General features: G+C 41.1%; 1 protein-coding gene across 3 annotated transcripts in view; it reads left to right on the top strand.

Moving 5' to 3' along the window:
* LOC133569966 (inter-alpha-trypsin inhibitor heavy chain H3-like) overlaps positions 1 to 26,276 on the top strand; it is a 56,786-nt gene that overhangs the window by 15,740 nt on the left and 14,770 nt on the right. For all 3 annotated transcript variants that reach the window (XR_009809998.1, XR_009809999.1, XM_061922529.1), the window contains exons 5-14: positions 1,057 to 1,219; positions 1,342 to 1,452; positions 9,565 to 9,693; positions 9,796 to 9,912; positions 15,237 to 15,405; positions 16,972 to 17,097; positions 17,200 to 17,381; positions 22,156 to 22,344; positions 22,470 to 22,609; positions 25,642 to 25,802. Coding sequence is in view for 1 of the 3 variants with exons in the window: in XM_061922529.1 (XP_061778513.1) it covers positions 1,057 to 1,219; positions 1,342 to 1,452; positions 9,565 to 9,693; positions 9,796 to 9,912; positions 15,237 to 15,405; positions 16,972 to 17,097; positions 17,200 to 17,381; positions 22,156 to 22,344; positions 22,470 to 22,609; positions 25,642 to 25,802 (1,487 nt within the window). In the remaining 2 variants the exon portion in view is untranslated. The remainder of the gene's footprint in view (positions 1 to 1,056; positions 1,220 to 1,341; positions 1,453 to 9,564; positions 9,694 to 9,795; positions 9,913 to 15,236; positions 15,406 to 16,971; positions 17,098 to 17,199; positions 17,382 to 22,155; positions 22,345 to 22,469; positions 22,610 to 25,641; positions 25,803 to 26,276) is intronic.

The following is a 26,276-nucleotide window of genomic DNA, read 5'->3' as shown; positions in this document are numbered from 1 at the left end:
TGTAGTACTTTGAGGTTGTTTGTTCAATGTGCTTTTTTACAAATAAAATATACTATTATCGTCAGCGTTAGTTTGTGACGAACCCCAAGATGCAGAGATAGAGGCAGGCATGTAGTGAGAAAATATGATTTAATAAAAATACTAAAACAAGAACAAACCAAAGGGGTACAACAAAAAGCGCGCACGAGGCGGATAACCAACAAAAAGGCCTAGCGTGGGAGCTAGCAGGTATCGAGCAAGAAACAGAAGTCGTACTTATAATATGAAAACAAACTTGGAAGCAGGGAACGAAACACAGTAAGCTAAAAACCACTATAAAATATAGCTTACCGCAAAGCTGCATTGACACGATATGACACGACACGACACGACAGGTAGCAACGACAAGAGCGACAATACATGACACGACAATACATTCCAATAATCCAGCCACTGACTAGAGGACAAAAACAGGCTCAAATAAAAGCGGGCTGATTGACACCAGGTGTGGTCGCAGCTGAGTGGACACAGCACTCAGGGAGACAAACAGGAAACTGAACCAAAATAAGAGTGCTGACAGGAACTAAAGACAGGAAATACTAAACACACACAGAGGAAAAACTAAAACACAAACTGTCAGGGGCAAGCCTGACAATTATTATGCTATAAGAGAAAGCAAGCAGATATTAACAGTAAATGAACAAGTGGATTAATAATCAATTTTTACAGTTTGTCCTTTGTTATTTTGACAAAATAATAGGTGGATAAATGACACAAAAATGACACTAATTATGAGCTTTTGTTTCTTTTCTTACAACTAAAAGACAACTTGTCTAGTATGTTCACTATTTTATTTAAGGACTAAATTGCGATAATAAACATATGTTTAATGTACTATAAGATTTTTGTGTTAAAATAAAGCCAAAAATGATTTTTTTTTTTTTGTGGTCCCCTTTTTTAAAAAAAGTATAGAAAAAAATTTTGGTATCGATACCGGTATCAAAAATATTGGTATGGGGACAACCCTAACAGGTTGTAACATTTGACTAAAGGACTACTCAAACAAACAACTTTCAGGGCATCCGGAAGACAGATGGAGAAGTTTTCCGTGTCGGTCAACGTTGCAGCACAAAGCAATGTCACGTTTGTGTTGACCTACGAAGAACTCCTGCAGAGGAAACTGGGCCAGTATGAGATCCTGACCCGGGTGAAACCCAAACAGGTGGTCCAGGAGTTCCAGGTGAATTTTGCACCTTATTTGGCTTAAAAATACCATAACGGTTAATATCAATGTGTGTGTGTGTGTGTGTGTGTGTGTGTGTGTGTGTGTGTGTGTGTGTGTGTGTGTGTGTGTGTGCGCAGATCACCGTAAGCATTTTTGAGCCCCAGGGTATCGCCTCGGTGGAGGCCTCAGGAACATTCCTCACCAACCAGCTGCTCCCCCTGGTGGAGAGAACCGTCACTGACACCAAGGTAAAATTTTACCCCGACATTTTCCGAGACAAAATAATTATCGCGGTCGAACCCCCTCAGACTCATATAACTTTGTTCTTGACTCATGCTAACTGTTAGCATGGTAACATTAACGTGCTACGTTTGTTTTTGCCAATTTTGCAGCCAAACATCTCAGAGTTCTATAACTTGGTCCATAATGCAAGCTAACTGTTAAAATGTTAACTCTTTTTTTAAAACAAATTTTACATGCATGTGCTTAATAGTCATACGACTTGCTACTTGGATTTGGACGCAACTGTTAGCATGCTACCATTAGCATTTAGGCAATTTATCCCCACATTTGAGGTTTTTGTTATGTTTGAATTCAGGATGTTAACATTAGTGTGCTAACATTTTTATTCTTGCCAATTTTGCAGTTGAGCCCCTCAGACTCATATCACTTTGAACTAGACTCATGCTAACTGTTAGCATGCTAACATTAACGCGCTAACTTTTTTAGCCAGTTTTGCAGCCAAACATCTCAGAGTTCTATAATTTGGTCTTTGATGCAAGCTAACTGTTAAAATGTTAACTTTTTTTAAACTAATTTTACATGCATGTTCTTAATAGTCATAGGACTCGCTACTTGGATTCGGACGCAACTGTTAGCATCCTAACATTAGCATTTAGGCAATTTATCCCCACATTTTAGGTTTTTGTTATGTTTAAATCCAGGATGTTAACATTAGTGTCCTAACATTTTTATTCTTGCCAATTTTGCAGTTGAGCCCCTCAGACTCATATAACTTTGTACTTAACTCATGCTAACTGTTAGCATGCTAACATTAACGTGCTACCTTTTTTTTTTTTCTGCCAATTTTGCAGCCAAACATCTCAGAGTTCTATAACTTGGTCCTTGATGCAAGCTAACTGTTAAAATTTTAACTTTTTTTAAACTAATTTTACATGCATGTGCTTAATAGTCATAGGACTCGCTACTTGGATTCGGACGCAACTGGTAGCAAGCTAACATTAGCATTTAGGCAATTTATCCCCACATTTTAGGTTTTTGTTATGTTTAAATCCAGGATGTTAACATTAGTGTGCTAACATTTTTATTTTTGCCAATTTTGCAGTTGAGCCCCTCAGACTCGTATAACATTGTACTTGACTCATGCTAACGGTTAGCATGCTAACATTAACGTGCTACCTTTTTTTTGCCAATTTTGCAGACAAACATCTCAGAGTTCTATATCTTGGTCCTTGATGCAAGCTAACTGTTAAAATTTTAACTTTTAAAAAAAACAAATTTTACATGCATGTGCTTAATAGTCATACGACTTGCTACTTGGATTCGGACGCAACTGTTAGCATGCTAACATTAGCATTTAGGCAATTTATCCCCACATTTTAGGTTTTTGTTATGTTTAAATTCAGGATGTTAACATTATTGTGCTAACATTTTTATTTTTGCCAATTTTGCAGTTGAGCCCCTCAGACTCATATCACTTTGTACTTGACTCATGCTAACTTTTAGCATGCTAACATTAACATGCTACCTTTTTTTCGCCAATTTTGCAGCCAAACATCTCAGAGTTCTATCACTTGGTCCTTAATGCAAGCTGACTGTTAAAATTGTTACTTTTTTTAAACTAATTTTACATGCATGTGCTTAATAGTCATAGGACTCGCTACTTGGATTTGGATGCAACTGGTAGCAAGCTAACATTAGCATTTGGGCAATTTCTCCCCACATTTTAGGTTTTTGTTATGATTAAATTCAGGATGTTAACATTAGTGTGCTAACATTTTTATTTTTACCAATTTTGCAGTTGAGCCCCTCAGACTCATATAACTTTGTACTTGACTCATGCTAACTTTTAGCATGCTAACATTAACGTTCTACATTTGGTTTTGCCATTTTTGCAGCCAAACATCTCAGAGTTCTATAACTGGTTCCTTGATGCAAGCTAACTGTTAAAATGTTAACTTTTTTTAAACTAATTTTACATGCGTGCGCTTATTAGTCATACGACTTGCTACTTGGATTTGGACGCAACTGGTAGCAAGCTAACATTAGCATTTGGGCAATTTATCCCCACATTTTAGGTTTTTGTTATGTTTAAATTCAGGATGTTAACATTAGTGTGCTAACATTTTTATTTTGGCCGATTTTGCAGTTGAGCCCCTCAGACTCATATAACTTTGTACTTGACTCATGATAACTGTTAGCATGCTAATATTAACGTGCTAACTTTTTTTTGCCAATTTTGCAGCCAAACATCTCATAGTTCTATAACTTGGTCCTCAATGCAAGCTAACTGTTAAAATAAAATAAAAAATGTAAACTAATTTTACATGTATGTACTTAATAGTCATACGACTTGCTACTTGGATTTGGACGCAACTGGTAGCATGCTAACATTAGCATTTGGGCAATTTATCCCCACATTTTAGGTTTTTGTTATGTTTAAATTCAGGATGTTAACATTAGTATGCTAACATTTCTTTTTTTGCCAATTTTGCAGTTGAGCCCCTCAGACTCATATCACTTTGTACTTGACTCATGCTAACTGTTAGCATGCTAACATCAACGTTCTACATTTGCTTTTGCCAATTTTGCAGCCAAACATCTCACAGTTCTATAACTTGGTCCTCAATGCAAGCTAACTGTTAAAATGTTAACTTTTTTTTTTAAACTAATTTTACATGCACGTGCTTAATAGTCATACGACTCGCTACTTGGATTTGGACGCAACTGGTAGCAAGCTAACATTAGCATTTAGGCAATTTATCCCCACATTTTAGTTTTTTGTTATGTTTAAATTCAGGATGTTAACATTAGTGTGCTAACATTTTTATTTTTGCCAATTTTGCAGTTGAGCCCCTCAGACTTATATAACTTTGTACTTGACTCATGCTAACTTTTAGCATGCTAACATTAACGTGCTACCTTTTTTTTGGCCAATTTTGCAGCCAAACATCTCAGAGTTATATAACTTGGTCCTTGATGCAAGCTAACTGTTAAAATTTTAACTTTTTTTAAACTAATTTTACATGAGTGCGCTTATTAGTCATACGACTTGCTACTTGGATTTGGACGCAACTGGTAGCAAGCTAACATTAGCATTTGGGCAATTTATCCCCACATTTTAGGTTTTTGTTATGTTTAAATTCAGGATGTTAACATTAGTATGCTAACATTTTTATTTTTGCCAATTTTGCAGTTGAGCCCCCCTTTGTACTTGACTCATGCTAACTGTTAGCATGCTAACATCAACGTTCTACATTTGCTTTTGCCAATTTTGCAGCCAAACATCTCAGAGTTTTATAACTTGGTCCTCAATGCAAGCTAACTGTTAAAATGTTAACTTTTTTTTAAAAACTAATTTTACATGCATGTGCTTATCAATCAATCAATCAATGTTTATTTATATAGCCCCAAATCACAAATGTCTCAAAGGACTGCACAAATCATTACGACTACAACATCCTCGGAAGAACCCACAAAAGGGCAAGGAAAACTCACACCCAGTGGGCAGGGAGAATTCACATTCAGTGGGACGCCAGCGACAATGCTGACTATGAGAAACCTTGGAGAGGACCTCAGATGTGGGCAACCCCCCCCCTCTAGGGGACCGAAAGCAATGGATGTCGAGCGGGTCCAACATGATACTGTGAAAGTTCAATCCATAGTGGCTCCAAGACAGCAGCGAGAGTCCCATCCACAGGAAACCATCTGAAGCGGATCAGCAGCGTAGAGATGTCCCCAACCGATACAGGCGAGCGGTCCATCCTGGGTCCCGACGAGCGGTCCATCCTGGGTCTCGACTCTGGACAGTCAGTACTTCATCCATGGTCATCGGACCGGACCCCCTCCACAAGGGAGGGGGGGACATAGGAGAAAGAAAAGAAGCGGCAGATCAACTGGTCTAAAAAGGAGGTCTATTTAAAGGCTAGAGTATACAAATGAGTTTTAAGATGAGACTTAAATGCTTCTACTGAGGTAGCATCTCGAACTGTTACCGGGAGGGCATTCCAGAGTACTGGAGCCCGAACGGAAAACGCTCTATAGCCCGCAGACTTTTTTTGAGCTCTAGGAATCACTAATAAGCCGGAGTCTTTTGAACGCAGATTTCTTGCCGGGACATACGGTACAATACAATCGGCAAGATAGGCTGGAGCTAGACCGTGTAGTATTTTATACGTAAGTAATAAAACCTTAAAGTCACATCTTAAGTGCACAGGAAGCCAGTGCAGGTGAGCCAGTACAGGCGTAATATGATCAAACTTTCTTGTTCTTGTCAAAAGTCTAGTAGCCGCATTTTGTACCAACTGTAATCTTTTAATGCTAGACATGGGGAGACCCGAAAATAATACGTTACAGTAATCGAGACGAGACGTAACAAACGCATGGATAATGATCTCGGCGTCTTTAGTGGACAAAATGGAGCGAATTTTAGCGATATTACGGAGATGAAAGAAGGCCGTTTTAGTAAGGCTTGGGTCGAAGATAATACCCAGATTTTTTACAGAGTCACCTTGCTTAATAGTCATAGGACTCGCTACTTGGATTTGGACGCAACTGGTAGCAAGCTAACATGAGCATTTAGGCAATTTATCCCCACATTTTAGGTTTTTGTTATGTTTAAATTCAGGATGTTAACATTAGTGTGCTAACATTTTTATTTTTGCCAATTTTGCAGTTGAGCCCCTCAGACTCATATAACTATGTACTTGACTCATGCTAACTGTTAGCATGCTAACATTAACATGCTACCTTTTTTTTGCCAAATTTGCAGCCAAACATCTCAGAGTTCTATAACTTGGTCCTTGATGCAAGCTAACTGTTAAAATGTTAACTTTTTTTAAAAACTAATTTTACATGCATGTGCTTAATAGTCATACGACTTGCTACTTGGATTCGGACGCAACTGTTAGCATGCTACCATTAGCATTTAGGCAATTTATCCCCACATTTTAGGTTTTTGTTATGTTTAAATCCAGGATGTTAACATTAGTGTGCTAACATTTTTATTTTGGCCAATTTTGCAGTTGAGCCCCTCAGACTCATATCACTTTGTACTTGACTCATGCTAACTGTTAGCATGCTAACATCAACGTGCTACCTTTTTTTTTGCCAATTTTGCAGCCAAACATCTCAGAGTTTTATAACTTGGTCCTCAATCCAAGCTAACTGTTAAAATGTTAACTTTTTTTTAAAAACTAATTTTACATGCATGTGCTTAATAGTCATACGACTCGCTACTTGGATTTTGGACGCAACTGGTAGCAAGCTAACATTAGCATTTGGGCAATTTACCCCCACATTTTAGTTTTTTGTTGTGTTTAAATTCAGGATGTTAACATTAGTGTGCTAACATTTTTATTTTTGCCAATTTAGCAGTTGAGCCCCTCAGACTTATATAACTTTGTACTTGACTCATGCTAACTGTTAGCATGCTAACATTAACGCGCTAACTTTCTTTAGCCAGTTTTGCAGCCGAACATCTCAGAGTTCTATAACTTTGTCCTTGATGCAAGCTAACTGTTAAAATTTTAACTTTTTTTAAACAAATTTTACATGCGTGTGCTTATTAGTCATACGACTTGCTACTTGGATTCGGACGCAACTGGTAGCAAGCTAACATTAGCATTTGGGCAATTCATCCCCACATTTTAGGTTTTTGTTATGTTTAAATTCAGGATGTTAACATTAGTGTGCTAACATTTTTTTTTTTTGCCAATTTTGCAGTTGAGCCCCTGAGACTCATATCACTTTGTACTTGACTCATGCTAACTGTTATCATGCTAACATTAACGTTCTACATTTGTTTTTGCCAATTTTGCAGCTAAACATCTCAGAGTTCTATAACTTGGTCCATAATGCGAGCTAACTGTTAATATTTTAACTTTTTAAAAAAAAAAAAAATTTCCATGCATGAGCTTAATAGTCATAGGACTCGCTACTTGGATTTGGACGCAACTGGTAGCAAGCTAACATTAGCGTTTAGGCAATTTATCCCCACATTTTAGTTTTTTGTTATGTTTAAATTCAGGATGTTAACATTAGTGTGCTAACATTTTTATTTTTGCCAATTTTGCAGTTGATCCCCTCAGACTTATATAACTTTGTACTTGACTCATGCTAACTGTTAGCATGCTAACATTAACACGCTAACTTTCTTTAGCCAGTTTTGCAGCCGAACATCTCAGAGTTCTATAACTTGGTCCTTAATGCAAGCTGACTGTTAAAATTTTAACTTTTTTTAAACTAATTTTACATGCATGTGCTTAATAGTCTTAGGACTCGCTACTTGGATTTGCACGCAACTGTTAACATGCTAACATTAGCATTTAGGCAATTTATCCCCACATTTTAGGTTTTTGTTATGTTTAAATTCAGGATGTTAACATTAGTGTGCTAACATTTTTATTTTTGCCAATTTTGCAGTTGAGCCCCTCACACTCATATAAATTTGTACTTGACTCATGCTAACTGTTAGCATGCTAACATTAACGCGCTAACTTTCTTTAGCCAATTTTGTAGCCGAACATCTCAGAGTTCTATAACTTGGTCCTTGATGCAAGCTAACTGTTAAAATGTTAACTTTTATTAAAACTAATTTTACATGCATGTGCGTAATAATCATACCTGGATTTGGATGCAACTGGTAGCAAGCTAACATTAGCATTTGGGCAATTTACCCCCACATTTTAGGTTTTTGTTATGTTTAAATTCAGGATGTTAACATTAGTGTGCTAACATTTTTATTTTTGCCAATTTTGCAGTTGAGCCCTTCAGACTCATATCCCTTTGTACTTGACTCATGCTAACTGTTAGCATGCTAACATTAACGTGCTACCTTTTTTTGGGCCAATTTTGCAGCCAAACATCTCAGAGTTCTATAACTTGGTCCTTAATGCAAGCTAACTGTTAAAATGTTAACTTTTTTTAAAAACTAATTTTACATGCATGTGCTTAATAGTCATAGAACTTGCTACTTGGATTCGGACGCAACTGTTAGCATGCTACCATTAGCATTTAGGTAATTTATCCCCACATTTTAGGTTTTTGTTATGTTTAAATTCAGGATGTTAACATTAGTGTGCTAACATTTTTATTTTTGCCAATTTTGCAGTTGAGCCCCTCAGACTCATATCCCTTTGTACTTGACTCATGCTAACTGTTAGCATGCTAACATTAACGTGCTACCTTTTTTTGGGCCGATTTTGCAGCCAAACATCTCAGAGTTCTATAACTTGGTCCTTAATGCAAGCTAACTGTTAAAATGTTAACTTTTTTTAAAAACTAATTTTACATGCATGTGCTTAATAGTCATAGGACTTGCTACTTGGATTTGGACGCAACTGTTAGCATGCTACCATTAGCATTTAGGTAATTTATCCCCACATTTTAGGTTTTTGTTATGTTTAAATTCAGGATGTTAACATTAGTGTGCTAACATTTTTATTTTTGCCAATTTTGCAGTTGTGCCCCTCAGACTCATATAACTTTGTACTTGACTCATGCTAACTGTTAGCATGCTAACATTAACGTGCTAACTTTCTTTAGCCAGTTTTGCAGCCAAACACTGCTGCATTTGGTCACAAAATACCTCAAAGAAAAGGTGCCTGGAGGGGGGTCAGGTCCTGCTTCCTCTCTGCTTTGTAGATCTCAGACAAAGACAAAATCTTCCTGTGGATAAAAAAACATCTAAGAAACCGAGACCTTCATGTCGCTTCCCATCCTACACAGTAGAGTTTTACCAGCTTTTAGATTGGTAAGATCAAAGACAGCTTTTGTCTGCTCGCCGGGAACTCATTGAAACACAAAGTTTTGTGATTACTTAGATTAAATTATTCTGACACTCCCATTGACTCCTTTGGAAGCAATTTTTAATTAATGTTTATTTACGCGTTACAAGGCAATACAAACAAAAAAAGACACCTGTCTTGTTGTCCCTCATAATGATTGTGAACAATGAGCACAGAAAGTATCCTTCTTCCCCCTCATTGCTGAGGTGCCCCCCGCAGAGAACGTGGACGATTGCCCTTGTGTCCCTTAGCTAAAAGCACCCCTGGATCTATCGACGTGTAATGGATCTGTAAGGTCTGAAATAAAGATTGATTTTACTTTGTGTGTTACAGGCTCACATTACTTTCTCACCAACTCTGGAACAACAGAGGACATGTCCAGTATGTCAGGGCACGAGAATAGACGGAGACTTTGTTGTCAAGTACGACATCAAACGAGAAGAAACCCTGGGAGAAATTCAGGTATTAAGCGATATTTGTCCACAATTTGCCTGCAAGGCTTCATTTGAACGTGTTCAATGCTTTTTGTGCTCCCTTGTATATATATATATTTTTTTTTTTCAGATCGTAAACGGCTACTTTGTGCACTTCTTTGCTCCACCGGACTTACCCCGACTGCCAAAGAATGTGATTTTTGTGGTTGACAGGAGCGGCTCCATGAGCGGAAAAAAGATAATACAAGTAAGTTTGCGTTGCATTATTGTTTTTACAAACCTCGTTTCCATATGAGTTGGGCAAATTTATTAGTTGTAAATATAAACGGAATACAATGATTTGCAAATAATTTTCAACCCATATTCAGTTGAATATGCTACAAAGACAACATATTTGATGTTCAAACTTATAACATTTTTCTTTTTGTGCAAATAATCATTAACTTTAGAATTTGATGCCAGCAACACGTGACAAAGAAGTTGGGAAAGGTGGCAATAAATACTGATAAAATTGAGGAATGCTCATCAAACACTTATTTTTAACATCCCACAGGTTTACACTCTAATAGGGAACAGGTGGGTGCCATGATTGGGTATAAAAACAGGTTCCCAAAACATGCTGTCTTTCACAAGAAAAGATGGGGCGAGGTACACCCCTTTGTCCACAACTGCGTGAGCAAATAGTCAAACAGTTTAAGAACAAAGTTTCTCAAAGTGCAATTGCAAGAAATTTATGGATTTCAACATCTACGGTCCATAATATCATCAAAAGGTTCAGAAAATCTGGAGAAATCATTCCACGTAAGCGGCATGGCCGGAAACCAACATTGAATGACCGTGACCTTCGATCCCTCATCTCTCCCTGTATCAAAAACCGACATCAATCTCTAAAGGATATCACCACATGGGCTCAGGAACACTTCAGAAAACCACTGTCACTAAATACAGTTGGTCGCTACATCTGTAAGTGCAAGTTAAAGCTCTACTATGCAAAGCGAAAGCCATTTATCAACAACATCCAGAAACACTGCCGGCTACGCTGGGCCCAAAACCATCTAAGATGGACTGATGCAAAGTGGAAAAGTGTTCTGTGGTCTGATGAGTCCACATTTCAAATTGTTTTTGGAAATGGTCGGTATAGCTCGGTTGGTAGAGTGGCCGTGCCAGCAACTTGAGGGTTGCAGGTTCGATTCCCGCTTCCGCTATCCTAGTCACTGTCGTTGTGTCCTTGAGCAAGACACTTTACCCCCCCTCACTGGTTTAAATGTAACATAGATATTGGGTTTCACTATGTAAAGCGCTTTGAGTCATTAGAGAAAAGCGCTATATAAATATAATTCACTTCACAAATATTAAACATCGTGTCATCCGGACCAAAGGGGGAAGCGAACCATCCAGTCTGTTATCGACGCAAAGTTCAAAAGCCAGCATCTGTGATGGTATGGGGGTGCATTGGTGCCCAAGGCATGGGTAACTTACACATCTGTGAAGGCACCATTAATGCTGAAGGGTACATACAGGTTGTGGAACAACATATGCTGCCATCTAAGCGCTGTCTTTTTCACGGACGCCCCTGCTTATTTCAGCAAGACAATGCCAGGCCACATTCAGCATGTGTTACAACAGAGTGGCTTTGTAAAAAAAGAGTGCGGGTACTTTCCTGGCCCGCCTGCATTCCTGACCTGTCTCCCACGGAAAATGTGTGGCGCATTATGAAGCGTAAAATACGACAGCGGAGACCCCGGACTGTTGAACGACTGAAGCTCTACATAAAACAAGAATGGGAAAGAATTCCACTTTCAAAGCTTCAACAATTAGTTTCCTCAGTTCGCAAACGTTTATTGAGTGTTGTTAAAAGAAAAGGTGATGTAACACAGTGGTGAACATGCCCTTTCCCAACTACTTTGGCACGTGTTGCAGCCATGAAATTCTAAGTTAATTATTATTTGCAAAAAAAAAAATAAGGTTTATGAGTTTGAACACCAAATATCTTGTCTTTGTACTACATTCAATTGAATATGGGTTGAAAAGGATTTGCAAATCATTATATTCCGTTTATATTTACATCTAACACAATTTCCTAACTTATATGGAAACGGGGTTTGTACTTTCTAAAGTTCAAGACTTACTGTCATTTAAAAACAGCACTGCACATTATAATGGCGGGTAGAGTTTTCATGTTAAAGGTCTAAAAAAATTATGCAGAACATCCGGCGGGCCGGGTTGAAAATCTTAATGGGCCGCATGTGGCCCGCAGGCCGTATTTTGCCCAGGACTGGTCCAAGGGGTCCGGGCCCGGACATCAAAATGTGGATGTTTCATCAGAGAAAGTGCCTCTGCCGGTTATATTCCTTTGAGACTTAGTTAACTTCATTAGAAATTAAACACATCTACACTGTCAATAAATGTATTATTCTGTCCTCCATACTCCATTCCAGCGTGTGCAGATAGTTAACAGTTTTTAGGGAAGCTTTGTTGGGGATTGATGTACCTTGTTTTGAATTGTTTTCCTTCCTCAGTTGTATATCTTTATTTTATTTTTAATTGAATATACTAAGACTGAAAATATAAACATAGAATAAACATTACAAAAATATAGCATGCATTGTGTATTTTACATAAATAATGACCATTGTGTATTTTGCATGAATAAAATAGAAGGTTTAGTATACTTTTTCCAAATTTCTTGTTATCAGACCATATTTTCGGGATATTACATGGAATTTTGACCTATTAGATGATAAAAATTAAATCTAATATACGGAAAATATGGTCTGATTTCAATACATTTTTGAAAAAGAATATGAATAAGAACCTTTTTGAACAACTAGAATGTTTAATGTAAATAGATTCACACAATTACAAATGTTAATTCATATAAAAATTAAACATCTACAGTACATCAAACATTGCACACACTCTATGTGTCTGTGACTAACATTATCGCCCTCAATAGCTCGGTTGGAAGAATGGCCGTGCCAGCAACTTGATGGTTCCAAGTTCGATCCCCGCTACCGCCATCCTAGTCACTGCCGTTGTGTCCTTTGGCAAGGCACTTAACCCACCTGCTCCCAGTGCTACCTACACTCATTTAAACATAACTTAGGGTTTCACTATGTAAAGTGCTTTGAGTCACTAGAGAAAAAGTGCTATATAAATGTAATTCACTTCACTTCACTCTAAAGGTTAAATTTAGAGCTGCATTAATTAAACAAGCTCTGATCGCCCAGAGTTATTCTTAAATGAAAAAACACACAAATACAATATACAAAACAAACTAAATATCTTTCTGCACAGTATTTACTTATGAAGACTTGACCAAGTTACGTGATGAAGCTGACGCGTGTGGAGTGTTACCGTTGTGTCTGCCGCTTAAAATGTCCGACAGGAAACAACGACTTGAGCACTGGATTAGGGCGGAACATTCATACTTTGTTGTTAAAAGTTCGATTTTCGCAATTTATTAGAATTTTTTTCAGGGTTGAATGTGTACTGTATTTTCCGGACCATAAGGCACACTTAAAATCTTATTTTCCGCTCAAAACTCAACAGTGAGCCTCAGGTTCAAACACTGATGACATCTATTAAAACAGACAAGAAGCAAGGAATCATGCAGAGACAGAGTTCAATTTAGCTCATGAGGAGAACGCATGGCGCTGCACACTTAGTCAGAGTCTCGCCCTACGCTCTAAGGTTCAGCTCCCGCGTCCCTCTTTTCATTCAGAGTTCCACTGAGGCCGCCTCTAAAAGGAGTGGTCACGTATATGTGATTTCGCCTTTTCCCCACTTCGTCTGCGTGTTGTCATCTTAACTTCGTTGAGGTCCTTGAAGTATCTGTCTCGTCTGCATGCTGTCATCTTATCTCCATTGAGGTCCTTGAAGTCCTTGGCTGTTAGCGGGCTAAAACAAAGATAACATCTGTGGCTGAGGCCACCCCTCAGACAAGACGTTTTGTCCTTGCATAAATTAGAAAAAGTCTAACTTGAGCACAATAACTAAAGCAACAGACTTTAAGTATACTAAAGTTTGTGTAATATTACATACATAATTATTCTAACACCTAATGTACTGATTAATTCTGGTTTTGCTTACTGACCTCGAATCCATTTTATTAGGTAGATGGTGAAATGATAAGTGTGACCCGTAGATGGCAGTCAAACACAAGAGATACGTGTAGACTGCAATATGATGGCAGTCACACATAAGAGATACGTGTACACTGCAACATGACGCCAGTAAACAACACCAACATTTTATATGTCCAATTGTAAATATAGAACATTACACACGGCGTTAAAAAATCTATCAAAATCTTTTAGTAAGACTTTGGTAAGCTATGAAGCCGCACCGCTTGATGGATTGTACTGTGCTTCAACATACCAGTATTATTATGGTGTGTGTATAAGGTAAGACATATTTTCTGTTGTTTTGTTTCGCTAAATATAATGAAAAATTAACTTTTTTTACCTTATGGTACCTGCTGATGTGTATTTGGGATCTGCATAAGTCCTGAAAAATTGCGCTTGTCCGCCTTTGTAGTCCGTGCCGAGGCCGTAGTCGATAAGCTTCATATTGTTCTCTATCTTCTTGTTAAGGGACATTCATCCTCCACTGTTGCCATTTCTAATATAAAGTAGTGTTAAGTTCTTAATTATATCTGTCAGTAAACTCGCCATGAAAGCACTAAAACATACCGGTGTAGTGAGTTTGAATTATTCACCCAAGGAACTTGCACATGCTTAGTACCTTGAATTTAATAACGTGCACCCTGACTTAAACAAGTTGAAAAACTTATTCGGGTGTTACAATTTAGTGGGGCCCTGCGATGAGGTGGCGACTTGTCCAGGGTGTACCCCGCCTTCCGCCCAATCGTAGCTGAGATAGGCGCCAGCGCCCCCCGCGACCCCAAAAGGGAATAACCGGTAGAAAATGGATGGATGGACCATTTAGTGGTCAATTGTACGGAATATTTACTGTACTGTGCAATCGACTAATAAAAGTTTCAATCAATCAATCAAGACATCGCAAATTATCGCTAATGAGCATGACAAAGATCTCATCAAAAATCATAAATTTTGCGAGAAATATTTTACACCAAAAAACAATTTTCAAAGTTCAACTTATGATACATACTGGGGATGCAACCGTAAACAAAAGATATATGCAGTATCCATCCATCCATTTTCTACCGCTTATTCCCTTTTTGGGGTTGCGGGGGGCGCTGGCGCCTATCTCAGCTACAATCGGGCGGAAGGCGGGGTACACCCTGGACACGTCGCCACCTCATCCCAGGGCCAAAACAGATAGACGGACAACATTATTTCTTCGAGAATAACCCCCATAAAGAACTTATGCAACTTCCGGTTAATAAAGTTGGATTCAAAGTACACGCTTCTCAAAAATGTAGTAACTGCCCTGACCACATGATGGCGACAAACACACATGTAATAATGTTAATTAAATAACAAGCCATAAGCACAACGCACTTCAACAACAAGAACTTACATATTTTAGTTGTAACAGAACAGGTATACTAACTCGTCGTCTTGAAACTCTCTGAAACTCTTGCAGACCCGGGAAGCCTTGGCAGCCATTCTAAAGGACCTCGACGAGGACGACCACTTTGCTGTCATCCAGTTCGATAGTGACATTATCACCTGGAAGGAGTCTGTCGTGAAAGCAACCAAAGAAAACGTGACGGAGGCCATTGCCTACGTGGAGAAACTGAAAGACAGGGGAGGTCAGAGGAGAGCAAGCCATGTATTTGCTTACGCAGAGTATTAGACGATATAGATTTGATTGACACTCTGCTGCGAACCGATCCAGTGAGAACTGAAGATCCTGGCCAGATGAAGCCATCAGGATCTTCAGCTCTCACTGGATCGGTTCGCAGCCGAGTGTGAAGCGACCGGGATGAGAATCAACACCTGGATTGGCAGACCGGGGAGGTGGTTCCTCTCTTTAAGAAGGAGAACCGGAGGGTGTGTTCCAACTATCATGGGATCACACTCCTCAGCCCTCCTGGTAAGGTGTATTCTGGAGAGGAGGCTACCTTGGATTCAGGAGGAACAGTGTGGTTTTCGTCCTGGTCGTGGAACTGTGGACCAGCTTTATACTCTAGCAGGGTCCTTGAGGGTGCATGGGAGTTTGCCCAACCAGTCTACATGTGCTTTGTGGACTTGGAGAAGGCATTCGACCGTATCTCTCGGGAAGTCCTGTGGGGAGTGCCCAGAGAGTATGGGGTATCGGACTGTCTGATTGTGGCGGTCCGCTCCCTGTATGATCAGTGTCAGAACTTGGTTCGCATTGTAAGTAAGTCGGATACATTTCCAGTGAGGGTTGGACTCCTTCAAGTCTGCCCTTTGTCACAGATTCTGTTCATAACTTTTATGGATAGAATTTCTAGGCGCAGTCAGGGCGTTGAGGGGATCTGGTTTGGTGGGTGCAGGATTAAGGTCTCTGCTTTTTGCAGATGATGTGGTCCTGATGGCTTCACCTGGCCAGGATCTTCAACTCTCACTGCATCGGTTGAGTGTGAAGCAACTGGAATGAAAATCAGCACCTCCAAGTCCAAGTCCATGGTTTTCACCTGGAAAAGGGTGGAGTGTCATCCACGGGTTGGGGAGGAGACCCTGCCCCAAGTGGAGGAGTTCAAGTACCTAGGAGTCTTGTTCACAAGTGAGGGAAGAGTGGATCGTGAGGTCGACAGACGGCGTCTTCAGTAATGCGGACACTGTATCGATCAGTCGTGGTGAAGAAGGAGCTGAGCCGGAAGGCAAAGCTCTCAATTTACCGGTCGATCTACGTTCCCATCCTCACCTATGGTCATGAGCTTTGGGTTATGACCGAAAGGACAAGATCACGGGTACTAGCGGCCGAAATGAGTTTCCTGCGCCGGGTTGCGGGGCTTTCCCTTAGAGATAGGGTGAGAAGCTCTGCCATCCGGGGGGAGCTCAAAGTAAAGCCGCTGCTCCTCCACATGGAGAGGAGCCAGATGAAATGGTTCGGGCATCTGGTCAGGATGCCACCCGCACGCCTCCCTAGAGAGGTGTTTAAGGCACCGGTAGGAGACAACGGGGAAGACCCAGGACACGTTGGTAAGACTATGTCTCCCGGCTGGCCTGGGAACGCCTCGGGATCCCCCGGGAAGAGCTGGACGAAGTGGCTGGGGAGAGGGAAGTCTGGGCTTCCCTGCTTAGGCTGCTGCCCCCACGACCCGACCTGGGATAAGCGGAAGAAGACGGATGGATGGATAGATTAGATGAATTTAATGCCATCTTGTATCTGCTTTCTCTTTGTCTTTCAGCGACTAATATCAATGACGCTCTATTGAAAGCAGTGGCAATGCTGAGGAAGGAAAGACAAAATGAGAGACTTCCTGAGAGAAGTGTGGATATGATTATCCTCTTGACTGATGGCATGCCAAACCACGGTGAGCCCCCATGGCGTTGAATTCAACTATTTTAACGTGGCTAAATAAATATTGGAATGTTGTGAGTGCCTGCTCACACGGATGCTGAACACACACACACAGGCGTGTCCAACCTGCAGACCATCCAGGAGAACGTGCGCTCGGCTATTGAGGGGAAAATGTCTCTGTTCTGTCTGGGATTCGGAAACGATGTGGACTACTCCTTTCTGGATGTGATGAGCAGAGAAAACAAAGGGTTGGCCCGCAGAATCTTTGAGGCCTCGGATGCAGCTCTACAACTCCAAGTACTGTCAAACGAATGAAAGTCCTGTGAAAATATGGTGTACATCAGGCCTGAAATTTAGAGAAAAAAATGTGTCTGGGGGCCAGTATGTCTATTTTTTTAGGATCACTAATACAAAACATCACAATAAAGTCTGATTGAATGCTAAAAACGTTATGATAGACCACCTTAAAAAAACGAAATAGAGTTTTATTTTTTCTATGAACAATAAAACACTGAATATTGACAAAATATGAATGTCACCCCCCCCCCCCTCCACCTTTGATCAACATATTTTACAATCAAGCCAAACACAACAAACACAGCGAAATATGAACTAACTCGGTTTAAAAAACAAAACAAAAACACCTATAATCTGATACATCTGATAAATCACTAAGTTTTAGAACTTTGTTGTAAAAATCTGCCCCTGAAGCCCGCATTTTAGGATGGGCGCTCTGGAAACACTCTGTGGAAACGCTCCCCCACCCACACTGAGCTGCTCTGACTTAGATTACCATAGTAACTAAATTAATTTCCATCAGTCCATCCATCCATCTTCTTCCGCTTATCCGGGGTCGGGTCGCGGGGGCAGCAGCCTAAGCAGGGAAACCCAGACTTCCCTCTCCCCAACCACTTCGTCTAGCTCTTCCCGGGGGATCCCGAGGCGTTCCCAGTCCAGCCGGGAGACATAGTCTTCCCAACGTGTCCTTGGTCTTCCCCATGGCCTCCTACCGGTTGGACGTGCCCTTAAAACCTCCCTAGGGAGGCGTTCGAGTGGCATCCTGACCAGATGCCCGAACCACCTCATCTGGCTCCTCTCGATGTGGAGGAGCAGCGGCTTTACGTTGAGTTCCTACCGGATGGCAGAGCTTCTCACCCTATCTCTAAGGGAGAGCCCCGCCACATGGCGGAGGAAATTCATTTCGGCCGCTTGTACCCGTGATCTTATCCTTTCGCTCATGACCCAAAGCTCATGACCATAGGTGAGGATGGGAACGTAGATCGACCGGTAAATTGAGAGCTTTGCCTTCCGGCTCAGCTCCTTCTTCACCACAACGGATCGATACAACGTCCGCATTACTGAAGACGCCGCACCGATCCGCCTGTCGATCTCACGATCCACTCGTGAACAAGACTCCTAGGTACTTGAACTCCTCCACTTGGGGTAGGGTCTCCTCCCCAACCCGGAAATGGCATTCCACCCTTTTCCGGGCGAGAACCATGGACTCGGACTTGGAGGTGCTGATTCTCATTCCGGTCGCTTCACACTCGGCTGCGAACCAATCCAGTGAGAGCTGAAGATCCCGGTCAGATGAAGCCATCAGGACCACATCATCTGCAAAAAGCAGAGACCTAATCCTGCGGTCACCAAACCGGAACCCCTCAACGCCTTGACTGCGCCTAGAAATTCTGTCCATAAAAGTTAGGAACAGAATCGGTGACAAAGGACAGCCTTGGCCGAGTCCAACCCTCACTGGAAATGTGTTCGACTTACTGCCGGCAATGCGGACCAAGCTCTGACACTGATCGTACAGTGCCAGATTGTAATTTCCATAGTAACTAATTAAATTACCATAGTAACTAGTAGATCATGCAAAAATGCAGATTCAGATTGTTGAAATATTTTGTAGAGTTCAAGACTTATGGTCATTTAAAAACGTCACTGCACATCATAATGGCAGTTACACTTTCCATCTTAAAGATCTAACAACATTTTTTGGGGCTGTGCGGCGGGCCAAATTTGCCCAAGTCTGGTCAACATGAAACGTGCTTAAAGGGGAACATTATCACAATTTCAAAAGGGTTAAAAACAGTAAAAATCAGTTCCCAGTGGCTTTTTTTTTTTCTTCAAAGTTTTTTTCAAAATTTTACACCTCTCGGAATATCCCTAAAAAAAGTTTTAAAGTTCTTGATTTTCGCTATTTGCGATGCGACTGTCCGTTTCCCTGTGACGTCATACAGTGCAGCCAAAACAAACAACATGGCGGTTACTACAGCAAGATATAGACATTAGCTTGGATTCAGACTCGGATTTCAGCGGCTTACGCGATTCAATAGATTACGCATGTATTGAAACAGATGGCCGGAGTATGGAGGCAGATAGCGAAAACGAAATTGAAGAAGAAATTGAAGCTATTGAGCGAATAGCTATTGACGCTATTCGGCCTTAGCATGGGTGTACCTAATGAAGTGGCCCATAGCATGGCTGCCGTATTAGCATCGCCGGTAAAAAGTCCGGACCAAACGATCTGGACTTTCGCATATTGTGACACTGGAGCAACTTAAATCCGTCGATTGGTAAGTGTTTGTTTTGCATTAAATGTGGGTATCTAGTTTCAAATGTACATACAGCTAGCGTGAATAGCATCAATTAGCATAGCATTTAAGCATCGATTAGCTGGCAGTCATGCCGTGACCAAATATGTCTGATTAGCACATAAGTCAACAACATCAACAAAACTCACCTATGTGATTTCGTTGACTTAATCGTTGCAAATGCATCTGCCGGTTATCCATACATCTCTGTGCCATGTCTGTCTTAGCATCGCCGGTCAAAAGTGCAGACACTCTGGCACAATCAATGGGGGTCTGGCGGAAGATTTCTTGCCAGTGGTGCAACTTGAATCCCTCCCTGTTAGTGTTGTTACACCCTCCGACAACACACCGACGAGGCATGATGTTTCCAAGGTTCCAAAAAAAAGTCTAAAAAACGGAAAATAACAGATCTGAGACCCGGTGTTTGTAATGTGAAAATGAAAATGGCGGGTGTGTTACCTCGGTGACGTCACGTTCTGACGTCATCGCTACAAGACCGATAAACAGAAAGGCGTTTAATTTGCCAAAATTCACCCATTTAGAGTTCGGAAATCGGTTAAAAAAATACATGGTCTTTTTTCTGCAACATCAGGGTATATATTGACGCTTACATAGGTTTGGTGATAATGTTCCCCTTTAATGACGGTGTGCAAAATGCTAAATTACTAGACGTGTTGAGGGTGATCTACTAAGACTGCGTGTAAAAGTGGTGCAGACTGCACTATAGTTTATCACTATGGAAACACTCATTTACCTCCACATCTATGGAATGATGTGGTCCAACCTGTGGCTGTCAAAGTGTACCGACATGTCGGAATATGTCCACGTCCTTCTATTATTCAGGTGGGAGGCATGATTTATGATCTCGGATAATGTTTAACGAGCAAGGAAACGAGGGGGCAGCTCATCAGTCGATCATGTCAACTTGGCGCACAAGCTCGTGATCATAGCGTCGCTATGAATAGTTTGTCTGTGTTAGCGCTTATAATAACAATATCACTATCCATCCATCCATTTTCTACCGCTTATTCCCTTTTTGGGGTCGCGGGGGATGCTGGCGCCTATATCAGCTACAATCGGGCGGAAGGCGGGGTACACCCTGGACAAGTCAGATTTTGAGGTGGTTCGGGCATCTGGTCAGGATGCCACCCGAACGCCTCCCTAGGGAGGTGTTTAGGGCACGTCCAACCGGTAGGAGGCCACGGGGAAGACCCAGGACACGTTGGGAACACTATGTCTCCCGGCTGGCCTGGGAACGCCTCGGGATCCCCCGGGAAGAGCTAGACGAAGTGGCTGGGGAGAGGGAAGTCTGGGTTTCCCTGCTCAGGCTGTTGCACCCGCGACCCGACCTCGGATAAGCGGAAGAAGATGGATGGATAGAAGGGTTTTAGGATGTTTTTTTTCTATTGGGTTTTATGGGCGGAATAGAGGACCTCCCATTGGCTCCGTTTCAGAATAATTATATCTAGGTTATCACAAAACTTTGTGTTTGAAATGGGTTCCCAGCGAGCAGACAAAAGCTGTCTTTGATCTTACCAATCAAGAGGCTTGTAAAACTCCACTGTGTAGGATGTTAAGTGACATGAAGGTGTCGGTTTCTTTTATGTATTGTAATCCACAGGAAGATTTTGTCTTGACCTGAGGAAACATGATCTGACCCATCCCTCCAGGCACCTTTTCTTTGAACAGTTTTGTAACTAAAGGCGACAGCTGTTTACAACCACACTTCCTTTAAAAACAGCTGTTGCCATGTAATCGGGGAAAGTCCAAATAAAAGAGGAGGCGTACAATCTTTCGTCAGAGCGTGGTGGGAGACTGTACAAAGAGTACAGCCCAGACGTTTCTCCTCAATTGAACTGAATTTAATTCAGTCTCTGTTCAATTCCTTGCTTCTTTGACTGTTTAATAGATGTAATCAGTGTTTGAGCCAGACACTCCGCTGTAAGCGTACTTTTATTTACGTTTATTTACGAGGTTAGAATGCATTAAACAAAACATCCATTCTCATGTCTTTCATAATGATTGTGAATGATAGGCAAAATTCCTAAAAAAGTGCAGTTCCCTTTTAATGTTTGACTGGACCTCCGGCCCCAAGGTCAAAATGTTTAAAGGAGCCATTTGTATTCATTTGGCCATAAATGGTACTGCAATCACGGTCAGAATTATTTAGTCCCCTCTCCCTCTCCCTGACTGAGGTGTGCCAGGTACGCAGCCCAATCCAGCTCGATCGCCCGGGTTGCTCCAGGGAACGTCAAACTTCCACTGCCTCTTGAGGTGCTGGGACCATAATAGCTGAATAGACAAGCATTTTGTCTATAACAAATTTCTAACCAACCCATTTTACACAGAAATTAGGCTATTTTCCGGAAGAAGTACGTCATGCCTCCGTACTTGCATAGTCGATCAGCTTTGCATAGGCTATTAAGTTTGCATGTGTTTGAACTGGTCAAGCCTAAAATGTTTGATTTGTGTTCCAGGGTTTCTACGATGAAGTGTCCAGCCCACTGCTTCTGGAAGTGAACCTGCGCTATCCTGACAACACGGTAGAGTTCTTGACCAAAAACCACCACAGCCATTTGTTCAACGGCTCAGAGATCGTGGTGGCCGGTCGGTTAGATGACAGCCGACGTCTTGATAACTTCCTTGTGGAGGTGTTTGCTCAGGGGGTGAGTGAATGCCAGCAATATTCTGAAAACCACTCGTCATTGTCATCCATATGTAAAAACAAACCCATAAAAAACCCTTTTCTTTTTCCTGACATTAAAAATGTGTCCTTTCTCTCATTGCACAGCCCAAGGCAGATTTCCAGGTGCATGGAAAGGCCAAAGTGGCAGACTGGAACGCGACCTATCCAGAAGACAAGTACATCTTTGGGGACTTCACAGAGCGTCTGTGGGCTTACCTCACCATCCAGCAGCTACTGGAGAAGAGGTTTTTATTTATTTATTTTTTTCATTTCGAATGCTTCTGTCTGCACCAGTGTTTAGTCAAATCACAAACCTCAAAAAAAAGAACAGAACGCCACCGTTTAAAAGTGTCTATGGATGTTCTCATTCATCCAAGTCGTTGTATTCTCAAAGCTTTCAATCGACCACAACTGGGTTGTTTTGTTTGTGTTTGAAGACGTTTCATCTGTTCATGTTCACAGACTTGGATTGGTCAGATTTTGTCCCAATAATAGTGCCAAAGCCCCAACTATTGACACTCTTAACAGGAGTACTTAGGCAAGGATATCTTCCCCTCATTTTATTGTAAAAAACAATTGTTCGGATGCAAAACACTAAACCTGCTTGGATGAGAGACGAAACATCTTCTAAGACCTGTCTGCGGATGTTCTCGTTCATCCAGGTCATTGTATTCTCAGGGCACTGGACTGTTTGATTGTCTTAGAAAACGTTTCGCCACCTCATCCAAGTAGACGTCATTAGTTCATGCTCACAGACGTGGATTGGTCAGATTTTGTCCAAATTCTACTGCCAAAGCCCCAACTATTGAGACTCTTGACAGGAGTACAAGGAACTCTCCTGAATGAATCAATAAAGTACTATTTATGTATCTATCTATCTTAGGCAAGGATATCTTCCCTTCATTTTGTTGTAAAAGACAACTGTTCTGATGCAAAAAAACAAATATTCTTGGATGAGAGACAAAACGTCTTCTAAGACCTGTCTATGGATGTTCTCATTCATCCAGGTCATTGTATTCTCAGGGCATTCGATCTATTGCGACTGGACTGTTTGATTGTCTTAGAACGTTTCGCCACCTCATCCAAGTAGACGTCATCAGTTCATGCTCACAGACTTGGATTGGTCAGATTTTGTCCGAATACTAGTGCCAAAGCCCCAACTATTGATACTCTTAACAGGAGTACTTAAGCAAGGACATCTTCCCCTCATTTTGTTGTAAAAGACAACTGTTCGGATGCAAAAAAAACAAACCTACTTGGACAAGAGATGAAACGTCTTCTAAGACCTGTCTTTGGATGTTCTCATTCATTCGGGTCATTGTATTCTCAGGGCACTGGAGTATTTGATTGTCTTTCAAAACGTTTCGCCCTCATCCAAGTAGACGTCATCAGTTCATGTTCACAGACTTGGATTGGTCAGATTTTGTCCGAATACTAGTGCCAAAGCCCCAACTATTGATACTCTCAACAGGAGTACTTAGGCAAGGACATCTTCCCCTCATTTTGTTGTAAAAGACAACTGTTCGGATGCAAAAAAAACTAAACCTGCTTGGACAAGAGATGAAACGTCTTCTAAGACCTGTCTTTGGATGTTCTCGTTCATTCAGGTCATTGTATTCTCAGGGCACTGGACTATTTGATTGTCTTACAAAACGTTTCACCCTCATCCAAGTAGACGCATCAGTTCATGTTCACAGACGTGGATTTGTCAGATTTTGTCACAATACTAGTGCCAAAGCCCCAACTATTGATACTCTTAACAGGAGTACTTAGGCAAGGACATCTTCCCCTCATTTTTTTGTAAAGGACAACTGTTCGGATGCAAAAAACAAACATGCTTGGACAAGAGACTAAACGTCTTCTAAAACCTGTCTATGGATGTTCTCATTCATCCAGGTCATTGTATTCTCAGGGCGCTGGACTATTTGATTGTTTTACAAAACGTTTCACCCTCATCCAAGTAGACGTCATCAGTTCATGTTCACAGACTTGGATTGGTCAGATTTTGTCCCAATACCAGAGCCAAAGCCCCAACTATTGATACTCTCAACATGAGTACTTAGGCAAGGACATCTTCCCCTCATTTTGTTGTAAAAGACAACTGTTCGGATGCAAAAAACCAAACCTGCTTGGACAAGAGATGAAACGTCTTCTAAGACCTATCTATGGATGTTCTCATTCATCCAGGTCATTCTATTCTCAGGGCACTGGACTATTTGATTGTCTTACAAAACGTTTCGCCCTCATCCAAGTAGACACATCAATTCATGTTCACAGACTTGGATTGGTCAGATTTTGTCCAAATACTAGTACCAGAGCCCCTACTATTGATACTCTTAGCGGGAATACTTAGGCAAGGATATTTTCCCCCTATTGTGGTGTAAAAGACAACTGTTAGGATGCAAAAAAAACCTGCTTGGATGAGAGACGAAATGTCTTCTAAAACCTGTCTACGGATGTTCTCATTCTTTCAGGCCATTGTATTCTCAGGGCATTCCATCTATTGCAACTGGACTGTTTGATTGGCTTAGAAACGTTTCGCCACCTCATCCAAGTAGACGTCATCAGTTCATGCTCACAGACTTGGATTGGTCAGATTTTGTCCCAATACTAGTGCCAAAGCCCCATCTATTGATACTCTTAGCAGGAATACTTAGGCAGGGATATCTTCCCCCTCATTTTATTGTAAAAAACAATTGTTCGGATGCAAAACACTAAACCTGCTTGGATGAGAGATGAAACGTCTTCTAAGACCTGTCTGCGGATGTTCTCATTCATCCAGGCCATTGTAATCTTAGGGTACTGGACTGTTTGATTATCTTAGGAAACATTTCGCCACCTCAACCAAGTAGACGTCATCAGTTCATGCTCCTTGGATTGGTCAGATTTTGTCCCAATACTAGTCCCAAAGCCCCAACTATTGATACTCTTAACAGGATATCTTCCCCACATTTTGTTGTAAAAGACAACTGTTTGGATGCAAAAAAACCAAACCTGCTTGGATGAGAGACGAAACGTCTTCTAAGACCTGTCTAGGATTTTCTCATTCATCCAGGTCATTGTATTTTCAGGGCACTGGACTGTTTGATTGTCTTAGAAAATGTTTCTTCCTCATCCAAGTAGACGTCATCAGCTCATGCTAAAAGATTTAGGTCAGATCTAGTCTAGTAGCTGGTGCCAAAACTGTCTTCCAAGACAAACTGTATAGTCCAGTTCGATATGTTTTACAGAGTTTTTAAAAAGCAATTTCAAGCAACTACTGTAACTTTTCTTTCAGTCACATTGGTAGTCAAGAGGAGAAGGACAGAATCACAGCTGAGGCCCTGAACATGTCGCTGCGCTACAACTTTGTTACCCCTCTCACCTCCTTGGTGGTCATTAAGCCTGAAACTGAGGACGGACAAGACAGCCCGCTCATCGCCGATAAACTGACTGAAGGTAAAATGCATATTGGACGTTTGAAAAAAATGTAATATCTTATCTCACTCGAGCATAATCATTATTACTGTATGATAATCAAACATTGTTTGTCAATGTGTGTGTGTGTGTGTGTGTGTGTGTGTGTGTGTGTGTGTGTGTGGGTGTGGGTGTGGGTGTGTGTGTGTGTGTGTGTGTGTGTGTGTGTGTGTGTGTGTGTGTGTGTGTGTGTGTGTGTGTGTGTGTGTGTGTGTGTGTGTGTGTGTGTGTGTGTGTGTGTGTGTTCTGGCAATACTGACTTAATGGGGACATGGCTCTGTTTACACAGTCACCTTTAGGGGACTTCTGACGGTGTGGGAACATGAAAACAGGTCCCCTAAAGGGAAAACTTTTTAAATGATAGTCAGATTCATTCTGAAGATGCCTAAGTGATGTTTAACCTTCCTCTTGTGTTAGCTTTCTGTTACCATCTCTTATGTTAACGGGTCGGTTTTG

This window comes from Nerophis ophidion, linkage group LG16, assembly GCF_033978795.1.
Source record: "Nerophis ophidion isolate RoL-2023_Sa linkage group LG16, RoL_Noph_v1.0, whole genome shotgun sequence".
NCBI classification, from domain to species: domain Eukaryota; kingdom Metazoa; phylum Chordata; class Actinopteri; order Syngnathiformes; family Syngnathidae; genus Nerophis; species Nerophis ophidion.
The sequence above is the reverse complement of the archived record's forward strand: the minus strand, read 5'-3'. Positions and strand labels throughout refer to the sequence as shown.